Consider the following 26,193-nt stretch of genomic DNA (forward strand, 5'->3'; position numbering starts at 1 on the left):
AATATTGTTGATGTATCAACAGTTAGTCTAGTTTCCTGCTCTGTGGACTCTTGATTTGGCAGGATACTATTAATTACCACTATGGGAACCAGACTCATCAAGAAAACACAAAGCAGTGATGTAATACACTTATTTTTCGCATTCATGTGATGGTTGTTGAAACCAGTAGGAACAATCTTTCATATGTTGGACATTTTGAAAATAAATGTTATTTAAACAGAATAATGAACAACTTCATTAGAAAAAGCACGTTATTAAAAATTATTATCGACATGATTGTAAAATGAGGATTCAGTCAATAAACAGCCCAGTTCCCTAATGCTGCTCCCCCCCCCACTGTTTTCTCGATGTCAAAGCAATTTTTTTTCAATTTTTGGAGGTCCCTCTGTAACTTGCAGCTCATTTATAGTGCAGTCTATGTTTGTGGACCCCACTGTGCACGAGTTATCGAGGGAGAGGTGTACTTGACAATACAAGTATATTGGACTACTGCTAAATTTCCATTCTCAAACACCCTTTTATGTGATAATTGAGGATCAGATTCCTTATACAGACAAATTTTCACTGGTTACAAGCTGTGAAATTGTTCTAATCACCATCATTGATTTGATGATGTCATTCCTGGCAGTTGTATCTCTAGTTTTTATTTTATTCCTTGTTTGGTTTTTGCTGGTCTTAAGGTGTTTAACACATAATCATCTAATGGGATGATACACTCAGACAGCGGATACAGCTGGCTTAGGCAGATATTGAACCCGTGACCCTTGGATAATGAGTCCAACACAATTCCAGCAGAGCTGCCATGGCTCCTGTTTGTAATTAAAAAAGATATGAAAAAGATTAGTGGACAAATATACTTTTCAATAATATATCTACATTTATTTCATTTGCAATTATTATTTTATTTATCATTTCTCTCCTTTGAATTTTATGCATTTCATATTTAATTAAAGTACAAGTTTAATAAGACAGGATACAAAAGTAATACTTCATGCCTTTCAATAATATGAAAAACAGAAACTTTTTGTAAAAGCATTCCGGATGAACAAAAATGATTGAAAAGAGCAAGAGATGTAAAATCTGAATGCATTTTTGAGACTGTACAGGAAAATCTGAATGCATTTTTGAGACTGTTCAGGAAAATCTGAATGCATTTTTGAGACTGTTCAGGAAAATCTGAATGCATTTTCGAGACTGTTCAGGAAAATCTGAATGCATTTTTGAGACTGTTCAGGAAAATCTGAATGTTCAGGAAAATCTGAACGCATTTTTGAGACTGTACAGGAAAATCTGAATGCATTTTTGAGACTGTACAGGAAAATCTGAATGCATTTTCGAGACTGTACAGGAAAATCTGAATGCATTTTTGAGACTGTACAGGAAAATCTGAATGCATTTTCGAGACTGTAAAGGAAAAACTGAATGCATTTTCAAGACTCTACAGGAAAAATAACCAGATGATAACTGAAGGACAAACATGAATGTAGATGGAACAAAAATAAAATCCAGATTTGGTCAAATTATCTCTCATGCACATACGCAGTATTGACTTTCATCCAATTATTTAGTAATATTATGTTTTTCAAATTTAGTAAATTAAATAATTTGCAGTTTGCTTATCAGTAATATGTAAATTGTTTGACTACTGTATATACTCACTCAAAAGTTGAGTCCAACTGCAAACTGTACAGACCCAGATCTGGGTTTGTTAGGAGTGATTAGTAGAACAAACAACATAGACCTGATCTGCTGGTGCATTATGCTACAGTAGATCAGGATCATTGTTGTTTTGACTTATAAGCAAGTATACATGGTATGTTGCTCTGAAAATAAAACAAAATGTTTTTGTAAGCTTAGTTATCTTACAAAATTGGGACTGTTGAATTATTATGAAAATTGTGATTCATTGTAATAATTTAGTAAACCAGTCTATCTCTTGAAAAAATCCTTATTTCTTTTATACTGTCCTAGTATATTGTATTATAACTTACATCAACCAGTTATAAAAATAAAAACTTTTTCATGCAGAATTATATGCGAATTTTCTTGAAGTAGATAAAATAAAATATTAAATGAGAGTAGTGTTATTCAGTCAGCTTGCACTATGCCATCATTCCTATGCAGTATTCCATCATTCCTATGCAGTAATCCATCATTCCTATGCATCTTGCAGAAATGAATATAATAAACTTGTGAATGCAAATGTGATCACTGTAAACCTTAAAGGAGTGTAAGAACAATTCTCTATGCATGAATCAGCAAACAAACAAAAAAAATGACTCCTTTCAAATTCAAGCCAAATCAGCAAAATTTATTCCATGCAAAGAATATCCAGATATTTGGTGTTTCATCAAAATTCTAGTTTTTACATAACATTGACATTATTGGTATAATATTTCACACACCCATCAAATATGCTTGTATAGCTGTTGTATAACATTGACATTATTGGTATAACATTTCACACACCCATCAAATATGCTTGTATAGCTGTTGTATAACATTGACATTATTGGTATAACATTTCACACACCCATCAAATATGCTTGTATAGCTGTTGTATAACATTGACATTATTGGTATAACATTTCACACACCCATCAAATATGCTTGTATAGCTGTTGTATAACATTGACATTATTGGTATAACATTTCACACACCCATCAAATATGCTTGTATAGCTGTTGTATAACATTGACATTATTGGTATAACATTTCACACACCCATCAAATATGCTTTGTATGGCTGTTGTATAACATTGACATTATTGGTACAATATTTCACACATCCAGCTAAGGGCTGTTCCATTAAAACATACATGGGACCGAGGGAAGGCACTTTTAAAGTGGGGTATTCACCCATAGATACAATTTAGAATTGTCTTATCATTTTAATATGAACTTATGAACTTTGTGAAATCAAAGTACCCTGGAATATATTTGTTAAAAACTGCCTTCCCTGGGTACCATGTATGTTAAATGGAACAGCACTAACAATGCTTTGTAAAACCATTGCATAGTGATATAACAGAAGACTGTGTAATGTTTAAGGTTTCCAAGTTTTACTCAGCTTGTACCAATAATATTTACTTTAACAGTTTATTTAACAAAATATATGACATTATTTTGTCCACTTTTTGTGTTTTTATTATGTGTGAAACTATATACTATATATGTAATGTGCATGTAATAGAGGACAACAAGGAGGATCAGTTCCATGCAACAAATTGTGCAAACCGCTTTAAATAAAGTAGTTATTCTGATAATTCTTATTTTTTATATTTGTTTCAGAAAACTGGCAGAGAAGAAGCGAGTGAGGGTGGTTGTCTACAGAAATGGTAAAAGCACTGAACCAGTTGAAATTGTAGCAGACTTGTCCAAGAAGGAAGAAGTAAGTAATTAATTTATCTTTACTGACTTTCATATTCAGAAAAAATAGTTTCTGTTTTCTTTTATATTTGCCAGTACTTTCAACTGGTCATAAAATCCAAAAACAATTTCTTTCTGTATGGATTCTGATTTTTAAAATCTTTTGATGAAGTTAAACTTTTATGTTCTGAAAGTTTTTTGTCACAGCATCCTGGTGCAACTATCAACTTTAATTTTTAAAGTCTCTATGATAAATTCCAAAAGTTTTATAAATACCAGTCAGAGTCATTGTGTTTTCTGAAAATAGGAGGAATTTAATGAAGAAATAATGTGTGTGTGTGTGTGTATGTGTGTGATTTGGATTTTTAACGTAGAAATAAAGGTAGGACTTGAAATATAATGATTGATTTTTGTGCAGTTGAGTTTTTGGCACAGATATTTTAGAAATTTTAAATCTCAGTAATTATGTTGATTCTCCTTATCTGCATATCAACTATGACAGATTTGTTGTAAAATTCCATACATGCCACCACTATACTTTAGAGTGTATACTGAAAATGTTACCATAAATTGGGTGAGAAATGGCAAAGTTGCAACAAAATAATTTTGTATCTGTCATGTAGTGGATGCATATGGCTGCTCCCATCTGCTCAAAATATCAACCTGAACTAGTCTAACATACACTAGCTCTTGCATCTCTTGCATTTCTTAAAATAGTGAGAATGAATTTTGACAGAGTAGGCAATACCAGCTTCAGAAAGTGCAGTAAAGGAGTTATAAAAAGTTATCAGCTTGTTTTTTTTACAATTTACCTTTGAAGTCCTGGATATAAAATTGACCAAGTTGAGCTACTAGTTTTTTAAAAGCGTGTATCTGAAGTAAGGCCCAGCAGTATATGCTGTAACCCAAATTACGCCCATAAATTGTACACCAGAATTTTAACAATACCTAAGATAAACAAGCTCTGTTGTAATTAGGAAGTATAACCAGTGAAAAAAACCTGGGAAATTATTTTTCTTTAAAAATATAACCCTATGCAAAGTATGAAACTATAGAGTGCAATCTTGTACATTTATTTTATCTTTGCTTGGACTTTTAGTTAAACTCAGTCATTAGATATCACAGTAGCACCACATGAAAACATGCCAGAATTTGTGGTAATACCATAAAGGAGCAAAGTAGTCAGTGCTGAAAATTTCATGCAGATAGCTGCAGTAGCTTTGAAGATCTCATAGTTTTAGGTACGATATATACTCAGTTTTTAGTTGAGTCCAACTGCAAACTACACAGACCCAAATATTCTGTCTTATAATGCACAGGAAGATCCAGGTGTGTGCAGTTTGTAAGGAGTAATCAGTAGAATGAACAACTGAGACCCTGATCTGCCAGTGTAATTTGCAATGGCAGATCATGGTCTGTGTTGCTTGTAATTGGACTTGACTCAAAGTGAGTATATACTGTACTGTGTACTGACTTTTTCTGTGGGACACCAATATTTTGGAATTTGGTGGTTGCTGTGAACGATGACTTTATAGACCCAGCCAACAATAATCCTTCTAAAAGCCCTTCCCCTATCCATAAATTTGAGTAATAATGAACATGTCATGTTATTATATACCATGAAAATTTATACCCATAAAAAGAAACGAATTCACAATACAGTCTTTTAGTCGTTGGAGTATTTTAAATTGAAAGTCCAGTGTCCAAGTTGCAAACTAGAGGATGTACACATGACAAAGAATATATTTTATCAGCATTGCACTAGGATAAGCAGTAACAGTAATTGATTGAGTTATTAAAAAGTTGTTTACATTTACTTTCATTTTCTCCTTCAGTTTCTGGTAGCCTGTACAGCCAAGCTGGACTTACAGAGTCATGCCAGAATTATTTATGAATGGGAAGGGAATGTGTGTGAAGACTTGGCAGACAGTGAGTGTTGCTTACACATATCATACTGTAGACCTCATTATACACAGACTTGTTATTGCTGTATTCTTTGAATCCCAACTCTCAAAGACAGTGGTACCTTTTATGACAAAAGAAAACTGTGTAGGAGCTCTGAAACTATTACAGGAAGGGACTTTGTATTTTGTATGTTATAAACAGAATCGTAATGTATGCTTCATTCAGAAGTGCAACATTCATAAATCATTGTGTACAAAATTCATCTTTTTATGAGTTAAACATAGATCCTGTTTGCCGTCACATAATGAATCAGTAGATCAGGGTCTACATTGCTGAGATAGTCAGTTTAAATCCAGATTTGCTGGTACAATATGTGATGGGTGATAGGGGTCGTTGCTGATGGTATTTATATACTTGAGTGCATATTATATACAAGGAAATACAATCCGCTGAATCTTGTTTTAGTGGCACTTACACATTGATGCTTTATTAGGTACCTCTGCATACAAGAAAGTACCTTGATGGATCCATCTTGCTAAAGGAAGCTGGCCTTATTTGAATACCTCTGCTTGGAGGAAGCCAGCCTTTGTGGGTGCTGCCGTGCAAAAAAATTGTGCTTTAGTGGGTACCTCTGTATAAAGATAACTGCTTTAGTCGTCATCTCTATATAAAGGAAATCTGCCTTAGTGAATTCCTGAATAAAATGGAAACATCATATTGTGGATACCTGCATAGAAAGAAAACTTGTCTTAATGGGTACATGCATATATAAGAAATCTATCTTAGTGGTATCTTTACATAATGAACCTGGCTTAGTGGAAAGCCTATATAAAGTAAACCTGAGTGGGCCACTCTACATACAGGATCATGCCTTATTGGGTATCACTATATTTCAATGAAACCTGCCTTAGTGGGTACCTCTATATAAATGAAATTCTCCTTAATGGGCATTTCAGGATAAAGGAATCCTTCATTAATGACCATTTCCATATAAAGGAAACATATTCATTAAACATAAAGAATGTTTTTTCAGTATAACTGCATATTTCATCTCTTTAAAGAACACATGTTCATAATTGAGAAGAATGATTATCCTTTTTTCATTTTGTATTGTAGTGTCCTTGATAGACTGGTTTTAGTGTATTTGCGATCCTGAGCACTCCAGTATGTGAGATTTAATATTGAAGAGTAGCATTCGAAACAATGACTTTGTTTTTATAATTTACAGTTCCAGTTTTGGATGAGTGCCTACAACCTGGAGGGACAGATGTTCTTGGACCGGTCTGGATATCTACAGGGGAAGGCTTTAGTCCCTTTGCAACCAGAGACTTCCTGCTCTCTGTCATTGAAGAGCTCAAGCGAAGACGTAAGGAGGCAAAGATGTTTAAGAAAGAGGTATTTAACATTGCAATATTCTGGCAACCAGGTTGACTACATGTACAGACTATAATAAAATGTTTTTATGATAGATACTGATGGATATCCCAAAAGTTTGGATTTTTTGCCAAGATAAAAATTATTTTGTTATGGTTATAATTTTTGGAAATTCCTACAATTACTGTTTGATTCTTTTTAAAAATTGTGTGTGGTAATTGAAAGTAAAGGAAGGTAATATAGGAATTGTGAGGGTTAAATGCTATAAACATATTTGCTACCTTTCTTTTTGTGTTCTTTTACTTAATTTTTTCTTTTAGGTTTCCCATAAACATGTCGTATGTATAACACCTTTGGACATAAGTGAGGATTGTTTTCAATAACTGGTACCATTGCAACATTGAAATTTTGGCAAAGTTTGTAAAGCAGCCACAGAGAAAAATGTAACTCTTGTTTCAAAATAGTAATTGAATTAATGTCATGCATAAGAATCTGTAATCGACATTAATTTCACAAATTCAGTTTCCTTGTAGTATGCCTAGTTTAAGGTAATATTAGTATGGTTTGCTTGGGTAAATTGTGTAAATTTCCTATTTGTAATGCTCTCCATACTAAGCATACACCATTCCCATCATATATATATATATATATGTATATATATATATATATATATATATATATATATATATATATATATATATATATATATATATATATATATATATATATATATATATAATAGAGACAAACAGTCATACATACAATTATATTTTTATAAAGGATATACAACATATCAGTTCTTTTATTAAAATGTTATACAATTTTACATAGTGCCTTGGTATTAAGGCCATTAGGATCCTTGTATCTAACCTATGAATCCAGTAACTTAACTTTATTAGTCTATTCATGTCTCCACACAGAGTATCTACTGGCATGAAAGAATGGTCATCAGTTTCTTTCAAAACATTTTGTGCCTGAAGAAGCATAGTCAATGTGAAACTAGTTGCACATAATTATCGGCGTTTATGTTGTTTTGCATATTATGTTTGTGACTATTTCATTTTGAGGTGTGTTCTCTTTCCAACATAATTGTGCTGTATAAAAAATACATATCTATTTTTGATATTGAACTAACCTACAAAGTTATGTTTTAATTAGTCATCATAAATGTATGGAATCCTCTCATTAATCTGCAAGAACTTGTTTATGATGCAGTAGGATCTTGGGATCCCATTGTGTTTTTATGTTATTTAATATGTTAGGGTAAAACTCTGTTTACAGGTCATTTTATTGGTGAAAATGTCCAGTTATCTTTTAATATCAATTATAAATTAGGAATCAAAGAGAAATATGTGAACATAGCAGCATACACATGTTTTACATTGACTCCAGACTGCTGATTATCATGTCCAATGACTAGAACATTGAAAACATTGTGACAGAAATATAAAAGGCAGTTTATTAAAGGATGTTTAAATATTACATCAATTTCAGCATGTGAACATCTCTCATCATCAATATCTTGGCATGTCTTTTTAATGAACTGTCATCCAGAATTGCTTTGGTAGTTTTGTTTACAGCCTCTCCCATTTCCATTTAATCATACTATTTTGAGAGTAAAACGGCAAAAGTGTGCCTTTTTTAGTAAAACAAAATGCACATTTCTCAAACTTGAAACTTGTAGAAAAACATTCTTGATCTTCTTTTCATCTGAGATATGCCTTTAGAAATGTTTGTATAACTGTTAGATATCACTAAACCATTTTGTGCCTTACAGCTGTTGCATCCAGTATAGTACCTTATAAAATCATTACAAATTGTGTTCTTATTTTTCATGAAGATTTGATTACTACTGAAGAATATTAGCTGCATTCAACAGAAAATAGCAGCCAAGCCTAAACAGAAAATAAAATACTGAGTTAAGCCTGTTGGTATTTGCTATGGACGACAAAGCAAACAGGTGTGATCTAACCACTACTGGAAAGGCCACTTAACAATTCTGGTCATTCTGTTCAATGCAGCTGTTTCTGAACAATGCAACGGAACCTATGTTCAAGTTACTCTATGGCATATGTAAAATAATCTTGGCACACTTGAAGTTATGAACTAGATTTTGTTGAAAATGTAGAAAAATTATGGAAATGTATAAGGAATGTCAGTAGTATTACACATTAAATTAAAGCTATGATCCTATAAAATGTTTTATTTTGTTTAACTTTCATTTATTTCATTGTTGTTTTAATAATGTCATTAAATGCATTAATTTTCCAGCTCAACTATAGGAGACAAGGAGAGGAAGAAAAGATAAAAGTTGCTGTGAAGATTCTTTCCCTGAGTAAAAAGGAAGTGGAGGAGGCCTATGAAATGGTATGGTTATTGCAGCACTTGTTAATAAAGTTACATTCATATTTGCATATGTTGTCATAGTTCTTTAATGATACAAAATTTTGTGTCATTGTTTGATATGTGCAGCTATTTAAAGTACAAACGGACAATACATTGAAGAAAGTATATCTGCCATTTTTATGAAATTTGAAACTTGATCTTCATGGTGCCGATCGACTATTTTTGGTGACCATATAACCCTTTTACAAAATGGTATACTTCCTTATCTTTTAGATATTTTTGTATATTTTTTCATCAAACATGTTACCTGATCATGATACTTAAGATATGACCACTGCCTTGCAAATCCATCTGACCCAAATTAAATTTTAGCTTTAAAAATGCTTAAAGTAGAGTGCTTACATAGGTGGGAGATAGATAAGAATGATCTCCCCTTGCATAGAGGGATCAGTACCAAATCGAGTCCTTATGTCACTTACTACTTCCACTCATGCTAAGAAAGGTGCTCTTGTAGAGACCATGAAAAAACTTGTTTGAGTTTGAGTTTTCTTACACGTTTAGTATACTCCATCAATATTTCTACCTATTTCTTATTCTTTTCTGTCCAAGGTGAAGTTTATAGCTTTATTAGAACCTTTCCGCATTGTGCAGTGTACATGTGGGCACCATTTTGATATACCTGCCCTGGTTTCTGGTATGTTCGTTCAAATAATGTTTTTTTGACCCTTTATAAGATCTCTAACTGTCTAATATTATAGACGATGTGCATGTAATTTGTACAGGCATTTGTATTGCACATTAGCATCCAATTCACAATAAGTTGACATAATGCTTGGCTGATTTCACCAGTAAAAGCTATCAAGTCAGCAAGTGGAGAACCTTACTTGGCTTACAGCACAAGTTCCCTTGCATGTTCAGCCTCTTCGAACCAATAATTTGTATTGATATTAACTCCAAACATCATTTTGGGAAGCCATTGGACTGAGGCTTCCTTAGGACCAACTAATTAATATCAGTCTCCTAGAAATGGAGACCACAGTAAATGCTTTTCATTGGTGGCAGGAGATGCTATATGGAAAGGGCATACTAATTCTGTCCAATAATTCCACAATCATGAATTTTCAGAGAAGGGAAGGAGGTACCAGATATCCAGATCATTACCTCATGGATCGGGATTTTCTCAAGTGGTGTCATGAGTGAGCAATCCACATTGATGTCTGTAACATTTCAGGCAGGCTAAATTATCAGCAGACTTATTGTCTTGGTCAGCTGCCTCTGAACAGATGGAGTCACTTATTCAGCCATCTAATTGCTGTAAAGATTTGAAGCTGCCAAACATACTTATGGAGAGTGGCCTTCTCTGGCTTAAGGTGATGTAACTCACTCAGCCTTTTGCCTATTTTTCTAAGGTATTATTTTCAGGTAATGTGTTTGAATAAGAAACTAACATTTTAAGCAAAATAAAAATATCATAATATGAACACACCCTCCAAACCTCACCACACTTACATCCTACTGACAGAGCATACTATCTGCTCCAGTAGTGACAGAAGAATGGCAGTGATTTGGTACCAAGCCATCTGTCCATGGGGAGATCCATCTTGTCTGGTTCTCATCATATGTGGACAGACAACTTTTTGCACTTTTTTGGCTCAACTTTAACTTGTGAATGCTGGATTTGTGAGGTAGTGGTTGTACTCCTAAGGTATTGTGATTGGTTAAGTGTTGATTGATTGATTGATTGATTTATTGATTTATTGATTTTGCAGACTGAGAAGGACCTAGAGCAGTTAATTGCCTCCATAGAGCGTCTTCAGGAGAAAGTGGATGCCCTGGGAGAAGCAGCTGAAACAGAGAAAGTAAGTCGTGGAGTGACACAGTTGATAAAGTGTTCTTCCATTTGATACTTTTGGTTGAAAAAATAATTGGATTATGACTGTAATTGTTTTTTGTCAGTGTTTAGGTATTTATAATCCATATTGCCACCAGTGTTACATCTTGCGAACTTAAAATCTGAATATAAATTACCATTGCCTTTTAGACATAAAAATGGTACTAGCAGCTGGCTCACTTGATGCACAGCATTAAGAGGTTTCTGTTAGGAATGGTTCGTCTGGTGTCAGGATAATGTGACTGGGTGACACATGATGCTACATGTCTGTAGCATAATGCCCCAGTGCTGGACATCACTGCAAACTGTCACACTGCAGACAGCGATATGACTGGAAAATTGTTAAAGTTACATTAAAAATCCAAAATCACACACACACACACACACACACCATTGCCTTTTATAAACCAGTTTCATTGGATTCTTGAGTATCTTACTTGAAGAAATTTTTGTTCTTTAATTGGGAAGGTTTGACAAAAAAGCAATGTATTATACAAATCACTGTGATATGTAATATGTCGAATTTATCTTTTTTGAAGTATTTATTACTCTGGTAGCTTCTGTATTTTATCTTGCATGTATTGGAAATAGTTTGTTTATATATGTGTGGTTATACACCATTCTATCTGGGGCCATATAAATGAGAAAATAAAATTAACAGCAGTCAGTCCTCACAAAGGAAAATAGGTTTAATACATTTTGTGACTTGTCAACACCAGGTTATGGTTTTCAACACTGAAGTCATACACAGCATTCAAGTTCTGTAACATTTTCCTCCCTTGGAAAAGGTTTGTGTGTGTGTAATCTTTGGCCTTCAACTATTAAAGAATAGCAATTCATTCAGTTATCATACTACATATTTTAAGATAGAGCTTTAGGAGTAAAGTCTGTGATCCACATTTGGTTAAATACTTATAATTATGTATCTTTTTTTCCTAGAAGTTCATCTTCAAATCTAAATTTTCATGAAATCAGCTTCTCCAAAATGTTATTGACTTGTTTTTATAAGAAAAGTGCAGGACATGGTATCTGCATTTCTACCATTCATCTGTCCCACTTTCATTTCTACAAAGCATCACTAGAAGGTGTGTTGCATACCACATCTGGGGTCTTACAATCAAGGTCATGGTCACAGTCCAGCATTTTATTATTTTTTTATCACAATTTTCCTTCTACATCATAACTTTAAATCGACATGAAATTAAGGGATGATGACCTCACCATGCTTGGCAGTTTATAAAATTAACTGAATTAGCTTATTATTATGAGTATTATTATTATTATTATTATTGTAGTTGTTGTATTATCAAAGGATGACCCAAGGAGGTTTGAAAGATTTCAGAGAAGATAATTATGCACAGTTGTGACATATCTGATCTCTTGATTGGACTTTGAATTAAACAGGAATAGATGAAAAGAATTTAAAGGTTTTCAGGCATGTGCAGTTTAATGTTGTTAACTTGCTGAAACAAATTTGTACATATTAATACTGTCTCTTTTATAATCAAATTACAGAATGAAGGCGCCAAGTATCGTATGAACCACATTTCGGAACTACCAGAAGATAAAGTCGAAAAGTATGTTGGTCTACCAGGATTAAAACTCAAGGTATATCAAACACAGCATTATCAATAACAATTGACACACAGCATTGTCAATAAAAATTGACACAGCATTATCAATAACAGTTGACACACAGCATTGTCAATAACAATTGACAAACAGCGTTATCAATAACAATTGACACACAGCATTATCAATAACAATTGACACACAGCATCATCAATAACAGTTGACACAGCATTATCATTAACAGTTGAGACATGGCATTATCAATAACAATTGACACACAGCATTATCAATAACAATTGACACACAGCATTATCAATAACAGTTGACACAGCATTATCAATAACAGTTGACACACAGCATTATCAATAACAATTGACACACAGCATTATCAGTAATAATTGACATTATATGGGAAACAGTTAAGGCTAAAGATTACTGATAAAAGTATTGTTGCCAAAGTTGGATTCATACAGTAAAATTCTGTTAATGCAAATATCAGTCATCTGAATACTTGGAATTACTTGAAAGAAAGTCTAAATGCAGTGCGTTCTAATTTCATCAAGCTTGGAAAACTCAAAACTACTGAAAACTGGAACCAAAAGTTTGGTTTAACAATGTTCTGCGTTTTAAAAATTCTCTTTTATTTCAGCCCTGTTTTGTTTCTAATTTTATTTCTTCAAATCCTTACAATTTCAAGGATTTAAAAGAAATGACTGCAAGAAAATTTGTATCTTTTCCATTTTTAAAACTGAGTTTGATCCAGTTGAATCTATGTAATGCATTTTCCCAATACTTTATCAATAAAATACTTTTAAGTAAAAGAAAAACCATGTACAAGCAATCTTTTAATTGAAGGAACAAAAATTTTCACACTTTTTGCTGACAAAATATATCTACTTATTGGTGCAGACAGTATATACAGTTAGTTGATTTATTGCTTTTGCTGTGAATGTCAAACCTTCTAACTTTTTGTAGTTATGTCTACCTGGTAAAAGAATGTTTCATGTATTTAAGTAGTATGTTTTACATAACTTTTCTTTAACACTCAATATTTTTGATTCCTGCACAATTTAACTCTTTATCAGTTTTTACTGTGCTGTTACAAATACTGTAACTCTGAAATTCTGTCCTCAAAATGACCCTTGTAAAATAGCATTGAAACTTAATCGTTTTGCAACTGAGAGCAGTGAAAAATTATATATAAAAAATTTAAAATAATGTAACTATACCTACAATGACAATAAGTGATATACATTGTTTATCCTCCAAGGTCCATGAAAATGGTACAGCAGACAATCCACAAGATTTGTACTTCAACATTCGAGAAGCCAACCGAGGTATTCTACATGACAAGAACTACAAGGAACTGCTATTAAAGAGGGTAAAAACCATAGAATGAGAAAAGATTTTGTCCCACCCTTGTTAAGCCTATTCCATTAGATATACTTGTACACCCAGGAAAGGCATTTGTTATAGTCACCTATGTATGCAGTTTAGAATTTTGTATCATTTACATATGAAATCTTTGAGTAATTAGAGCATTCTGGTATATATTTTTAAAGTGTCTTTCATTGCTACCATGTATGTTTAAATGAAAAAGCCCATAGCAAGTAGTTATTCAAATTAAATGTCATATGATTAGTGTATAATACTGATGTTATTGTATGCCTAACATTGTATCTTGATATTGATATGTATGTACAATATTGTTATCATGTTATTGCATTATTTATACTGATTCTCCTTTGAATACATTTCCTAATCACATTAATGTTAGTAGAGAATTTCCATTACACAAATCCAGCAGTCACAAAGAAGCCCCCGAAATGTCTTCTATACACATACAAAGGAAAGAAACTTACCTAACACCTCCCCTGACCAGCCAACTCCACTCTGCTGTGCAGGGTTATATGAGGATCTGATTAGCTGATCTGTCCTTTTTTCCATACATACCATCAACCTGATAGCCCAGTCAACCTGATAGCCAGTCAACCTGATAGCCCAGTCAACCTGATAGCCCAGTCAGTTCAAGACTTTCTCTTCCAAAAGCCAGCATCATTTTGATCTTGCACTTCTTAGAATTTTGGTCTGAGTTACTGTTCTTGAACATTGCAGTAGGTAATGTGGCCAGTCTGCTGTTTTATAAGAAAAGAATGTTTTAAATGTCACCTCCATCTCAGTTGATTTTTCCACTGGTCAGTTGATCAAGTAGCAGCCATGCATGGGAGTGTACAGCTATGATTGCAAAGGTTATTCACAGGGCCACATGCTAATGACCATGTAGTTTCAGCAAATCTGGATCTGGTAAGGTGAGATGTTTGTCTGCATTCATCCACACTAAAGCTGCCTCATTCCTTGTCTCTGGTTTACACCTTTTGAGTGCCATTGCTGTTGTGCACTATAAGAGAAGCTGTTGAAGCAGGCATCACAAGAATTGCCTCTCCATTTTGCCTTGCCACCTGCACCAGCTTTCAGGTTAAATCAGTCTCAACTACAGTGGAGAGATGATCAGTGGAAAAATGATAAGATGTCAAACACTACACAAAGGCAACAGTTTTGACATCTGTCCAACTTCAGAAAGCAACAGGCTAATCAGCTGTGGAGGCAGTTAATAAAGGGGATAGAGAACAAACGTTTCCTTCCATAAGCCTCCTAACATGTATCATTAACTTCCCACCCTGACGCCTTGCAGACAGCTTGCCAATTGATGCCAGACTCCTTCATTTTCAGCAGTCTTGCATCAGACTGTTTTCACCAAAAGATAGGCAATCCTAGTCATTGCAGATTAGAATTGGATTATGTTGATCTCTCCTCTTTCATCTTCCCCTTTCATGACATCTATCCAGTCTGGAGAAGGCAGTTATTTTGCAGAAAGAGATCTGGCTGTTGCTCAATAACCAGACAATGGAGAGAATTCATAATTTATTATTCTCCAGGGTTTTACTCCAGGCTGTGTGACTTTTGACTTAAATGAGCTAGGTGATTACTGCTGTGCTAATGAATATGGATTCTGTAAATATAACTTTTCACAGGTTGATAACTCATTCTGTCAACCTGAATAGAAGTCACTAATTGTGTAATATTGAAATTATACATAGCTTTGTAAACTTAAACAAATGCCAGAACATAAAAGGAATCTGGTGATGAATCCTGGGATTCAAATCCTCCCTTAAAGTTCTGGCCCCAAATTCACATAATTTTCTCAAAGTGTCCCTTCTAATACATTTTTTTGTGATACTTCTGACAGCTTTGGTAGAGATAATGGCAAGGGAGTTTTCAGATTTTGTTTATGAAAATCATTTCATTCTTGAGAAAGATTTTAGGAATTTTTTTTCAAGTTTCCACAGAAATAAACTGATACTTAAAAAGAATTCAAAATATAACTTTATTTTGATTATTAGTGAATGATTATTGTTCAGCAAAAAAAAATCCATTGTTGTAACGTGTGATAGATATTCAAAGAATGTTGAGATGAAATTAGGGGCTGACAATATTAGAATTAAGCAAACTGTATATTAAAATATTCTCATGGAATAGAATCAGCCACTACTGCCAATCAGTCATTAACAAATATATATTAAAAAAAATGTATGTTCTTTCAACAAAAAATGGTGATCAGTCAACTTGTACTATTTCCATAATTGATATTAATGGACACCAGATTGCATGCATCAAACTGGGTGAAACAGATTTGATTATTATGTAAATATAATGTATATTTCATACTTATACTTAATTCAGTAAATGTGGTCTCAATTTGGTGGATAATTTTTTCTTTTACCAGCTGCTTGATGAGTTGTCCAAAACCTCGCTGACTGCCAATTCCAAGAATCCCAAACTTGCACCAAATGCAAAGAAGATTTTTGATGAGTTTGGCCATGAGGTCAAGGATGTCAACAAACTAAAATCTGAGCAGGAAATTTGGGTTTCCTTTGGTGAACCATACATCTGTCCATTCAGTGAGTATATTAGAGGAAACTCCATTATTAGCCATTTTTTTGCAGGACATGTCCATAAGTGTATTTAAGAGGTCAATCATCACCCTTATCATCATCGTCATCATCATCTTCATCATCATCATCACTCAGTGCTTCAGTTGCTTTCATCAGGATGCCCTTTTTGGCTTATCATTATCAGCCCTTAAGGTTCAAGAAAATAGATAATCTACAAATAACCAACCCTGCATGGTCAGCCCTTTACCCTTGAGGAATTTCAAAATTGTGGGTCGTCAGAGTGCTGACCTCGTCTTGAGGGTGAACATTTTTTTAATGTAAATTTTTGATGAAATTCTTTTTTTATTGAGCAATAAATGCTGTAGGGTAGTTATATATGTAAAAAGTCAATTCAGTAATTGACGTAAAGTGAATATTTTTGATTAATGTTAAGCAGTCTATTTATGAAATTGCGAGTCCAATCTTTGCCTTTCAAGCCTCTGTGAAAGTACTTTTTATTTTGAACTGTTTAAATAAAGAAACTGTGCATTCTCCTTTTGCACAGTAAACTGAACGTTTTCAACAAAAAAAAATTGTTCAATTTAATATACCCATTCAATAATGATAACAACCAAACAGCATAGATTTCCAACATAACTCTCCTGCATGATTGCCTCCAGGATACAAGATAGATAGTTGCTCAGAAGTTATCATAAAAGTATGAAAAGTTAAAGTTAGTTGGAGATTTATATGAATAGTGAACAATACCCTGCTTATATGATGTTTTTAAATTTTTGCTTTACATGTGTTATTCTTTAGGCTACTGCCTTCAGGTGGTCTTTGATCAGTGTAAGGGCAAAGATTTCTTTGGGGAAAGAAATGTGCTAATGCGAGAGCAGTTTAGTCCAGATATTGTCACAAAGAATATGGAGGAGTAAGTATAATTTTAATTAACCATAAAAATAAATGTAAAGACAAATGCCATTGACTACCCAGGTGTTACTTGTGTTTGATTCTTCTAGTTGAGTTACATTTAACATGTTACTGTTTGATTTTTGTCATGTTGCTGTGAAATCAGTCAGTAAGAGAGCCACCAATTCCCATTCTAGGACAATGGAAACAAGACTTTAATTCCCATTCTAGGATAAATGGAAACAAGGTTTCAATTCCCATTCTAGGACAATGGAAACAAGACTTTAATTTCCATTCTAGGACAGTGGAAACAAGACTTTGATTTCGATTCTAGGAGAATGGAAACAAGACTCTAATTCCCATTTTAGGACATGGAAATAATATATAAAGACATAACAAAATGGGAACTTATAGAGATACTCTATGTAAAGACATAATAAAATGGGAACATAGAGAGATACTCTGTATAAAGACATAATAAAATGGCAACATAGAGAGATACTCTGTATAAAGACATAATAAAATGGGAACATAGAGAGATACTCTATATAAAGACACAATAAAATGGGAACATAGATACTCTATATATAGATATGAACAAGATGCATTTGATTAACAACTCTTATGATTCAATCATGAACAGTAAAAACAAAGTGAATCATGAAATATGGGTCATGATGACCTACTTTTAAGATGAGCGTATAGTAACAGCAACTTAAAAATGAGAAACCTTTTACTCAGCATAATGAGGAGTCCTATTTATTTTTCAGTCACAGTTTATGGAATGTCATTGATGGGTTTCCTGAAGAGTATCATTATGAAAGTTTAAAAGGCTTTCAAAAGGACGACGTTCAAAAAAATTTGGATTTGTTTGAGCTCGATCCAAGGGGACACTTCCTACAGTATAAGGTAGCTATACATTTAGTACATGACTTTATTGCGTGAAATTTGATATATTTGTATCTTGTGTCTTATCTGATAAAGTGATTGTCCAAAATATTATGTCTAGTTTTATTGTGTGCAGCAATTATGATGTCTACAAAGAAAGGGTGTAAATGTGTGATGACCTTGAAAAAAGCTTCCCAGGTTCTGCAGATTATTGTTTCTCTGCTCATTCTCACTAGAATGTAGTGGATATTGTTTTAGTCATGAAAACATAGAGATGGATAAGGAACCACATTCAGATTTCTGTGTAATATTTCCAGAGGGCTGTTTCAGGAAAAAATGCCACAGAGGATTAGAACAGCATGTAAACTTTCACACATGGTACTGCAGGGGGCACCTTTGTTATTATCATGGGTAATTTTCTACTAAAAAAATTAACTATTTAGGCACTGATATGTTTAGAATATTATATTTAATTAATGGATATCCACCATAGGTTCTCATTTCTAAACAAAGTGAAAACGTTTGGTAACACCAACTCTTCTTACCAATTCAAATGGTTCAGAATCAGATACCTTGCTGACTGCATGCTAATTTTCATATACAATGAGTGCATTTAACCACTGATATCTTATATCACCATGAAGAAGACGTTCCAAATATTTTTTCCATATATGATTTATGTACCCCAAATAATATCAACTTTTACTCAAAACTTTACTGTTGATTTGTATCTAGTCTACTTAAATCTGCTTTGAAGGGTATACATTTATGGATCTCATGCAGCGAATAGCCACATCACTTCTGATTGGTGGTTATTATTAAGATAACATAAGATTGTAATTCTTTTTTTCAGACTGCATAGTCCATACATCTAAATTAAAATATTTAAAATATATAAAGGTATTTTAAACAAAAATCATAGGTATCATATGTACAATACACAGACACAGCTAGAACTACAGACTGTGTTTGACATTGTTAAGAATGAAATTATATAAGAAATTTAAAGAGTAATATATTCCAAATATGTATAATCTGAGAATTTAAATGAATTTTATAGTTCCACAGAGATTTCAAGAAACAATTCTTACTATTTGATGCTCTTGTCATCATACTTTCTCATTATTTCTTCCGAACTAAAATACATCATAGTTTGTAAACAAGGTAGAGGCATCGTACCATCTTGGAAGGTTTAATAAAAAATGAAGACTATTATTATAACTAAAATTTTGTTTTCTTTTCATACGTTCACTAAAGTTTGTCAACAGAGGAGCACATTACATTGTGCAACAATAAGATTTGAATAATCTAATTTTGATATTCAAGAACAATTTGTAAATTTACATAAAGCACGTTTGTTCAGGTACAAAAAATCTGTAATGTCTCATCATATCTTCATCATCTGACTGATTGAATTTTATAATGTGACCTAAATACATAGATGTTGACATATGTAAGAAGATGGCCTTTAAGATTTACAGAGGGATGAGATGGTAATTTGAAAGACCATGCATACTGATTTTTGTTTATTATAGTTTGTATTTTTGTGTATTATTTGCTCTGGACTGGAATGGATTGGTAATAGATACTTACACTCAATCAGAATCAAGTGTAGCCTAATCTCACAGTGACATACCGGTAGTGGAAGTGTGCAGACTGAATCCAAGCAAACAAGATACAAAGCAATGGAGAAGCTTCATGTAAAACATTCCACTAAATGGTTAGTTATAGACTTAAGTTGTACATGGGGAAAAAGTTTGAAATGTCTCCTTATTGGTGATATAAGTTGTGAGTGGCAGAACACATTAACAATACATGAAAATTAGGTGTCACTTGATTTATGCTATAGATATGCTCCTGAGGGTATGGTGTGAATTAAAAATGATGTAAATACAAGTATGTGAGCTGCATCCAAGATGCAGAAAATTGTGTCAGCGATGGCATACAAACAAACAAAGTGTTGCAGATTGAATATTGTTTCAAAAAGTAATTTTAAAACATGAGAATTTTGTTTTATTATTTAATATAAAAAAGCTACAGTAGTACAAGTTTTTGCAAGTAAATCAAGCAGTTACTTGAATAATAAATGACAGTTATCATCCTCCTCTTCGTTATGACTGTAAAAAGATAACCGGGTGGGATTTTGAATTTACAAGAGAACACTTTTGATGGTGATACAAATACAATGTTTAATAATGAATGACTTGAATGAGCAATTAATTATGATTAATATGTGCGTGTATATGGTCCAGATATTGGATCAATTAACATAAAATGCACAGACTTAATAATGAAAATACAAATAAATGACCTTACACAGTACAATGACATGGGGTGAATGATTCACAGTGATTTCACAATGGAAAGATTGATGTGTTTTACTCAAATAGTAAAACAAAATGTAGTATTTTACTCATATAATAAAATGTATTCACTTAAATAGTGAAATTATGTAAACAAAAGGGACAGATATACAAATTATCTTTACAGTCCCAAAACCACACTGGGTTTTACAAACCCCTTAAATTAGCCCACAGCTAAAAGATTACATATATGGAGTTAGACACTCCATCACCAGCACACTCTGTTACCAGTCACACTGGCTAATCAAGCCTTCAGTATTCCAGGTTGGTCAGTCAAGCAATCAGCACCCACCAATCTCGGTTAGCGATGCCCGATTACCTGCTACTCGACCAGCAACACCGTTTATTCAGTTCAACGGCTGCTATGGTTCAGCTTCGCAGCTGGCACCACATCAACTCCGATCACTCCAATAACTTGGATCGCTCAGGTCACTTGGGTCTCTCTGGTCACTCGGGTCAGTCTGACCAATCTGACCACTCCGATCACTCTGGTCATTCTGTGATCACTTGGGTCAGCAGAAAATACATCTAACACTGTGTACTATGCATGACATGGGCATATACGATAAAACGTAATGATGTTTTATATGGTAATTTATACAGATTACATTATTGGCACAATAATTACAAAACAACAAACAGGTTCAGAAGTGAACTTAAACGTACCCGACAAAAATCCTACGGTACTGAACGTTCTTAAAAATGCAGCTTTATATTGCTAATATAAATCCCTTGCTGAGTCACAAACCAGAATAGAAAGTATTTGCATTACACTATGTAAACCAAAGCTACAGAGCAAACATACAAAAATTAATGTGGTAGTACAATAGTTATAACTTATACACAAGAAATGAATAATTCACATACCTCTACAGTTGAAGATATGCAAGTCCTTAAAGTAGGCCGCTCACTGACAAGACGTTCCGTAATGTGAAGATTTAATCTTACGGTGAGGAATTTATACACAGATGAAGTTGTCATACGCTGTCTGTGCGCTGGAAGCATTCGGTTTTTCCCATTGAAAGCACTTCGCATGTGCGGCACAGGATGAATCGAACTCACTATTTCGAAATATTGTACAATATACATCAATCACCTTCAGGTATCGTTGTACACAATAAACGAACACCAGAGTACATGTATTTAATAAATAAAAGGATTTATACAATTCTGTGACAATGACTCCATATACCGTATAAGCAAGTGTAATTATCAGATTTGATTTACTGAAGTATGTGACGTAAGCTGCATGAGATTTGTACACATACTTTAGTTGGGGATGGGGATAATGTGATTTGTCAGTCTGTACCCACATCTAAACAATGAGGTGGAAATTCACCATACTTGGTCTGTACCCACATCTAAACAATGAGGTGGAAATTCACCATACTTGGTCTGTAACCACATCTAAACAATGAGGTGGAAATTCACCATACTTGGTCTGTACCCACATCTAAACAATGAGGTGGAAATTCACTATACTTGGTCTGTAACCACATCTAAACAATGAGGTGGAAATTCACCATACTTGGTCTGTAACCACATCTAAACAATGAGGTGGAAATTCACCATACTTGGTCTGTACCCACATCTAAACAACGAGGTGGAAATTCACCATACTTGGCACATAGGTTTGTGATGGTTATCTTTGTGAGGAGTGTGGATTTTTTACTTTTTTCTGGGGTCCCTGGGAAAAGTCAAAAGTTAAATTCATGAAAATTGCAATTACAGTGATATTTTTATCTCATATTTATGAATTGCATTACAGTGATATTTTTATTTCATATTTATGAATGCAGTTACTGTCACTGTGATATTTTATCTCACTTTTATGAATTCAGTTACAGTCATTGATAATTTTTCTCACATTTATGAATTGCAATTACAGTGAAATTTTTATCTCACATTGTTGAGTTGCAATTACACGATATTTTTATCTCACATTTATGAAGTGGAGGAGAGCTGTGTTACTGACCAGCATTGTCAGAGTTGGGGGTTTGTGTTGGTGTCAGCATCCATACATATAAAGGCATACACATATGTACAGCCTTATTGTATCCCCACCATTCTTTCTTTCTAGGTCCTGGGCAACAGCTTCGAGTGGGTTTCATAGCACCTGTCTTTTGGGGGAGAGGGTTTCATAGTACCTATCTTTTGGGGGAGAGGGTTTCATAACACCTGTCTTTTGGGGAGAGGGTTTCATAGCACCTATCCATTATGAGAAGTAGGAATTTGTGTGAAGTAGGAATAAATATAATGTTTATTCAATGATAACCTTCTATATTAATGAGTGTATGTTGTTATGGTACAAACTAACCCTTGGCAGGTTAAGTCTGTTGTACATGTAAACGAGTATAGGAATTGCACAAGAAAAAAACATTGCCAAAAAGCTTTAATTAGAAAAGGGAACAAAAGTTGATTATCAAGATCACTTTAATCTAAACCTATTTGACACATGTTAATTAATGTTAACAAGAGCTACTGTTCACTACAGAAAGCTTCACACTGGTGTCCTATGTAATTGTTGATTCTTTAACAAATTGTGAACATGCATTTGTAGGAGGATAACAAATAATATATGTAATGGAAATGGGTTATGACTCTTAGGCCGTAGTCCAGACATGAATGGGATAGGAACATATAATAAAATTCAAGGGAATTCTTCATGGCAAGCCATGGAATTATCATATATATTTGCTGAAGTTAAGTCCAGCTACAGATTTCACAGACCCAGACCTGCTGACTAGTGTGATCTAGGTAGATGCAGTTAGTTTGGAGTAAATTGGAATAAACAGCACAGACCCTGATCTGTCAGTGCATTTGCAGTGACAGATCAGTGTCTGTGTTATCTGCAGTTGGACTCTACTTGTATGTGAGTATATATGATAGCTCTTTGTTTTACTGTGTTAAAATTTGTGCAGTATGCCTGAACTTAGATAAAAGAACTGATTTCTTTTTGTTCTGTGCTTGTTATGGTATTGCAATCAGATGTATTAAAAAAAAACTAAACTTGTCCTTTCTCATCAGTAATTCCATTAGTTATATTAATAATTTACAACAACTGTATATCATTGCTTTACAGGATCAAAAAGCTGGTTTGGTTTTATATCCAGAACTTGTGGTAAACTACAAACTGCCTAGAACAGAGAAGTCACTTTGGCCAAGAGATTCACAGATTTTTGTGATATCAAAGGTAATGCACGTAAACATTATACATACTTGTAGATGATAAACCATTTGGGCATATCATTTATGTCGCGCTAATGGGACTGGAGAGGTTTTAGCCAAGGCCTTGTGTGAGTTGTTACATAATGTAGCATGATGTTGGACTCCATATGGGAATTCTTCCAATAAATAAGACTTGAATCTATGAAATGTATAGTAGCTCTGAGCTAGAGTAACTTATTGCTCAGATTTTGCTTTGATTTGACTTTTTTTCTGCAAGTAAATTAATAAGTCTTTAAAATTTCATAATTTTTTTATACATCACAAAAGCTTTTCTATATAAATGAGTGTGGGTGGGGATTTGAACAATTTTCAGAAAAGTTTTGAGTCTATCTTTTTTGTGATGATGAATAAGTAACCATCCTTTAGATTAATTCTTGCACTCTAGTTTTTGAATATAGTAAAACTCATTATGTCTTGTTTGAAGCTTGATTCTTGACTTAAATTTAGAACCCTGTGATCTGATGAGAGGAAAGGAGTAGGTACTGTAAGAGTCATTTCAGTCATACTCAGATCCAGATGAAATGTATGTAGGCAAAATATGCCCCTCACACCTCCTTAAATATGGATTAGATTTTTATCTTGGACCATTATTAATAAAGGAAATTAACAATTAAATTGCCTTAAATTCTTCTCTGTTTCGAAAGCTATATTTGTGGTTTATAGAGATGTAGGTTAAAAAGCTCCTATCATGCCCATCACTGAAAATTATATATCCTAAATTTTTCCATTTGAACACAATGTGCATACCAGACAGCGGTAAGACTTATAAAACTTTGTTTTGAAACAATGTATAATTAATGTATATATTTCCATTAGGTTGAGTTGATTACCTCTGACACCTATTTTGTTTTCATTTACACTGCTTTGTGCATGTTATATTTTTAGCACTGACTTTCTTGCCAGAATTTTTCCAGAAAAGACAATTTATGTATTTTTTTTGTCATCTTTTCACACAAAAATTAGTAAATACACTTTGTACATTAATAATAGCTGAATGTTGATACTGTGTATAGAGAAGAATTACAAATATTCAAAATTTCAGTGAAGAAAGCTGTTTTGATTATGTACTATTCAGGGGAAAAGCTAAGTTTATCATATTAATAATTCAAACAAACATATTTATTATTATGATGATGATCAATCCTAAATTTGGATATTTTCTGTTAATTTTATGTGATATGGTGTAAGTGAGAGAGAAATACCTGTAAACTATACAATGTGTGAGGTACTCGTTCAACACATATAGCATGGTTTTATTGCTTCGTCGACTGAGTATATCAGTTTTGATACATGTATAGTCAAGACGATGAAGGAACTGGCACTGGCTTCTTATTATATATCAAATGGGTCTCCAGAATGGATGAAATGAAAAAACAAATATTACAGTAAGGTAGATTAATGTGCTCAATGCTTCCCCATCCCATACTCTTATCACTGATATCATTACTGTGTCACACCCAATTAGAACTCAATATTATCTCATCATTTTTTATATATCCTATATATCCCTTAAGCTGTTGTATATTCACTGGTTAATATAATCATGAAACAGCTCTAGATTAGTTTTTTGTAAAACCATCATGCTATATTGTCGTAATTATCTCCCCTGAATTTTGAAATTTTATATAAAATGACTTGGAAATTAAGGATGGTAAATTAAAAATATAAAGCTATTCACCATATCATTTAATCTTTATAGTGCTTGTATTCCTGAACCTTTGTACTTCAAATAAATTAGGCCATATTGCACTGATTTTCAAGCTGACAAGATAACATGCACATTGTAAGCATGTAAACATAGAACTGAACCTAGAAAAGACATAACACCACTTTTATATTAATGTTTGAATAAACAATTAAACAGGAAATTCTGCACAATTTTGGGTGTGACAGTGTCCAAAGTATTTTATATGTGCATCAGTATGAATGGATACTCATTCATACATGAATGTATCCAGCTGAAGACACACATACATGTATATACGCACACACTAAGAGTCCAGGGTCATCAAGACTTTTTAAGAATGGCTGTTTGCAATCAGACTGTTTATAATTTGATTTGACAAAATGGAGCAGCTATGGTAGACCATCTCACCTGATTTTGACAATCCACATACAACACGGATTTACATTTGAAGTTATAAGATAAAAGAAAACAGATATGGCCATTCTTATTGCCCTACTCTGTCTTGTGCACACATTCATGCGCACATGCATGTAAGCATGCACACATACACACACACATGCATGAGTGGTCATGAGCAAAATATTTGTACTAATTCACATCAGGAAAAAGTCGAATGATAAACTATAATGACCTTGATAGTGACTAGTGATGTAATCAAGCAGATGAAATAGCGATATTTAAAAAATAAATTGCGTTCAATGGTATTTCTCAAAGTTTATTAAAAT

At 33.4% G+C, this 26,193-nt stretch overlaps 1 protein-coding gene across 1 annotated transcript in view; it reads left to right on the plus strand.

Annotated features, from left to right (window-relative positions):
- Positions 1–26,193, plus strand: part of LOC149784996 (doublecortin domain-containing protein 1-like) — a 159,056-nt gene that overhangs the window by 48,216 nt on the left and 84,647 nt on the right. The window contains exons 8-18 of the mRNA XM_089978689.1: positions 3,293–3,392; positions 5,206–5,299; positions 6,504–6,670; positions 8,921–9,016; positions 10,765–10,854; positions 12,402–12,494; positions 13,729–13,839; positions 16,243–16,417; positions 17,210–17,324; positions 18,073–18,211; positions 23,636–23,746. Of these exons, the coding sequence (XP_089834815.1) occupies positions 3,293–3,392; positions 5,206–5,299; positions 6,504–6,670; positions 8,921–9,016; positions 10,765–10,854; positions 12,402–12,494; positions 13,729–13,839; positions 16,243–16,417; positions 17,210–17,324; positions 18,073–18,211; positions 23,636–23,746 (1,291 nt within the window). The remainder of the gene's footprint in view (positions 1–3,292; positions 3,393–5,205; positions 5,300–6,503; positions 6,671–8,920; positions 9,017–10,764; positions 10,855–12,401; positions 12,495–13,728; positions 13,840–16,242; positions 16,418–17,209; positions 17,325–18,072; positions 18,212–23,635; positions 23,747–26,193) is intronic.

Source organism: Sinohyriopsis cumingii, chromosome 13 (assembly GCF_028554795.1).
Source record: "Sinohyriopsis cumingii isolate HCF-2022 chromosome 13, ASM2855479v2, whole genome shotgun sequence".
Classification (NCBI taxonomy): domain Eukaryota; kingdom Metazoa; phylum Mollusca; class Bivalvia; order Unionida; family Unionidae; genus Sinohyriopsis; species Sinohyriopsis cumingii.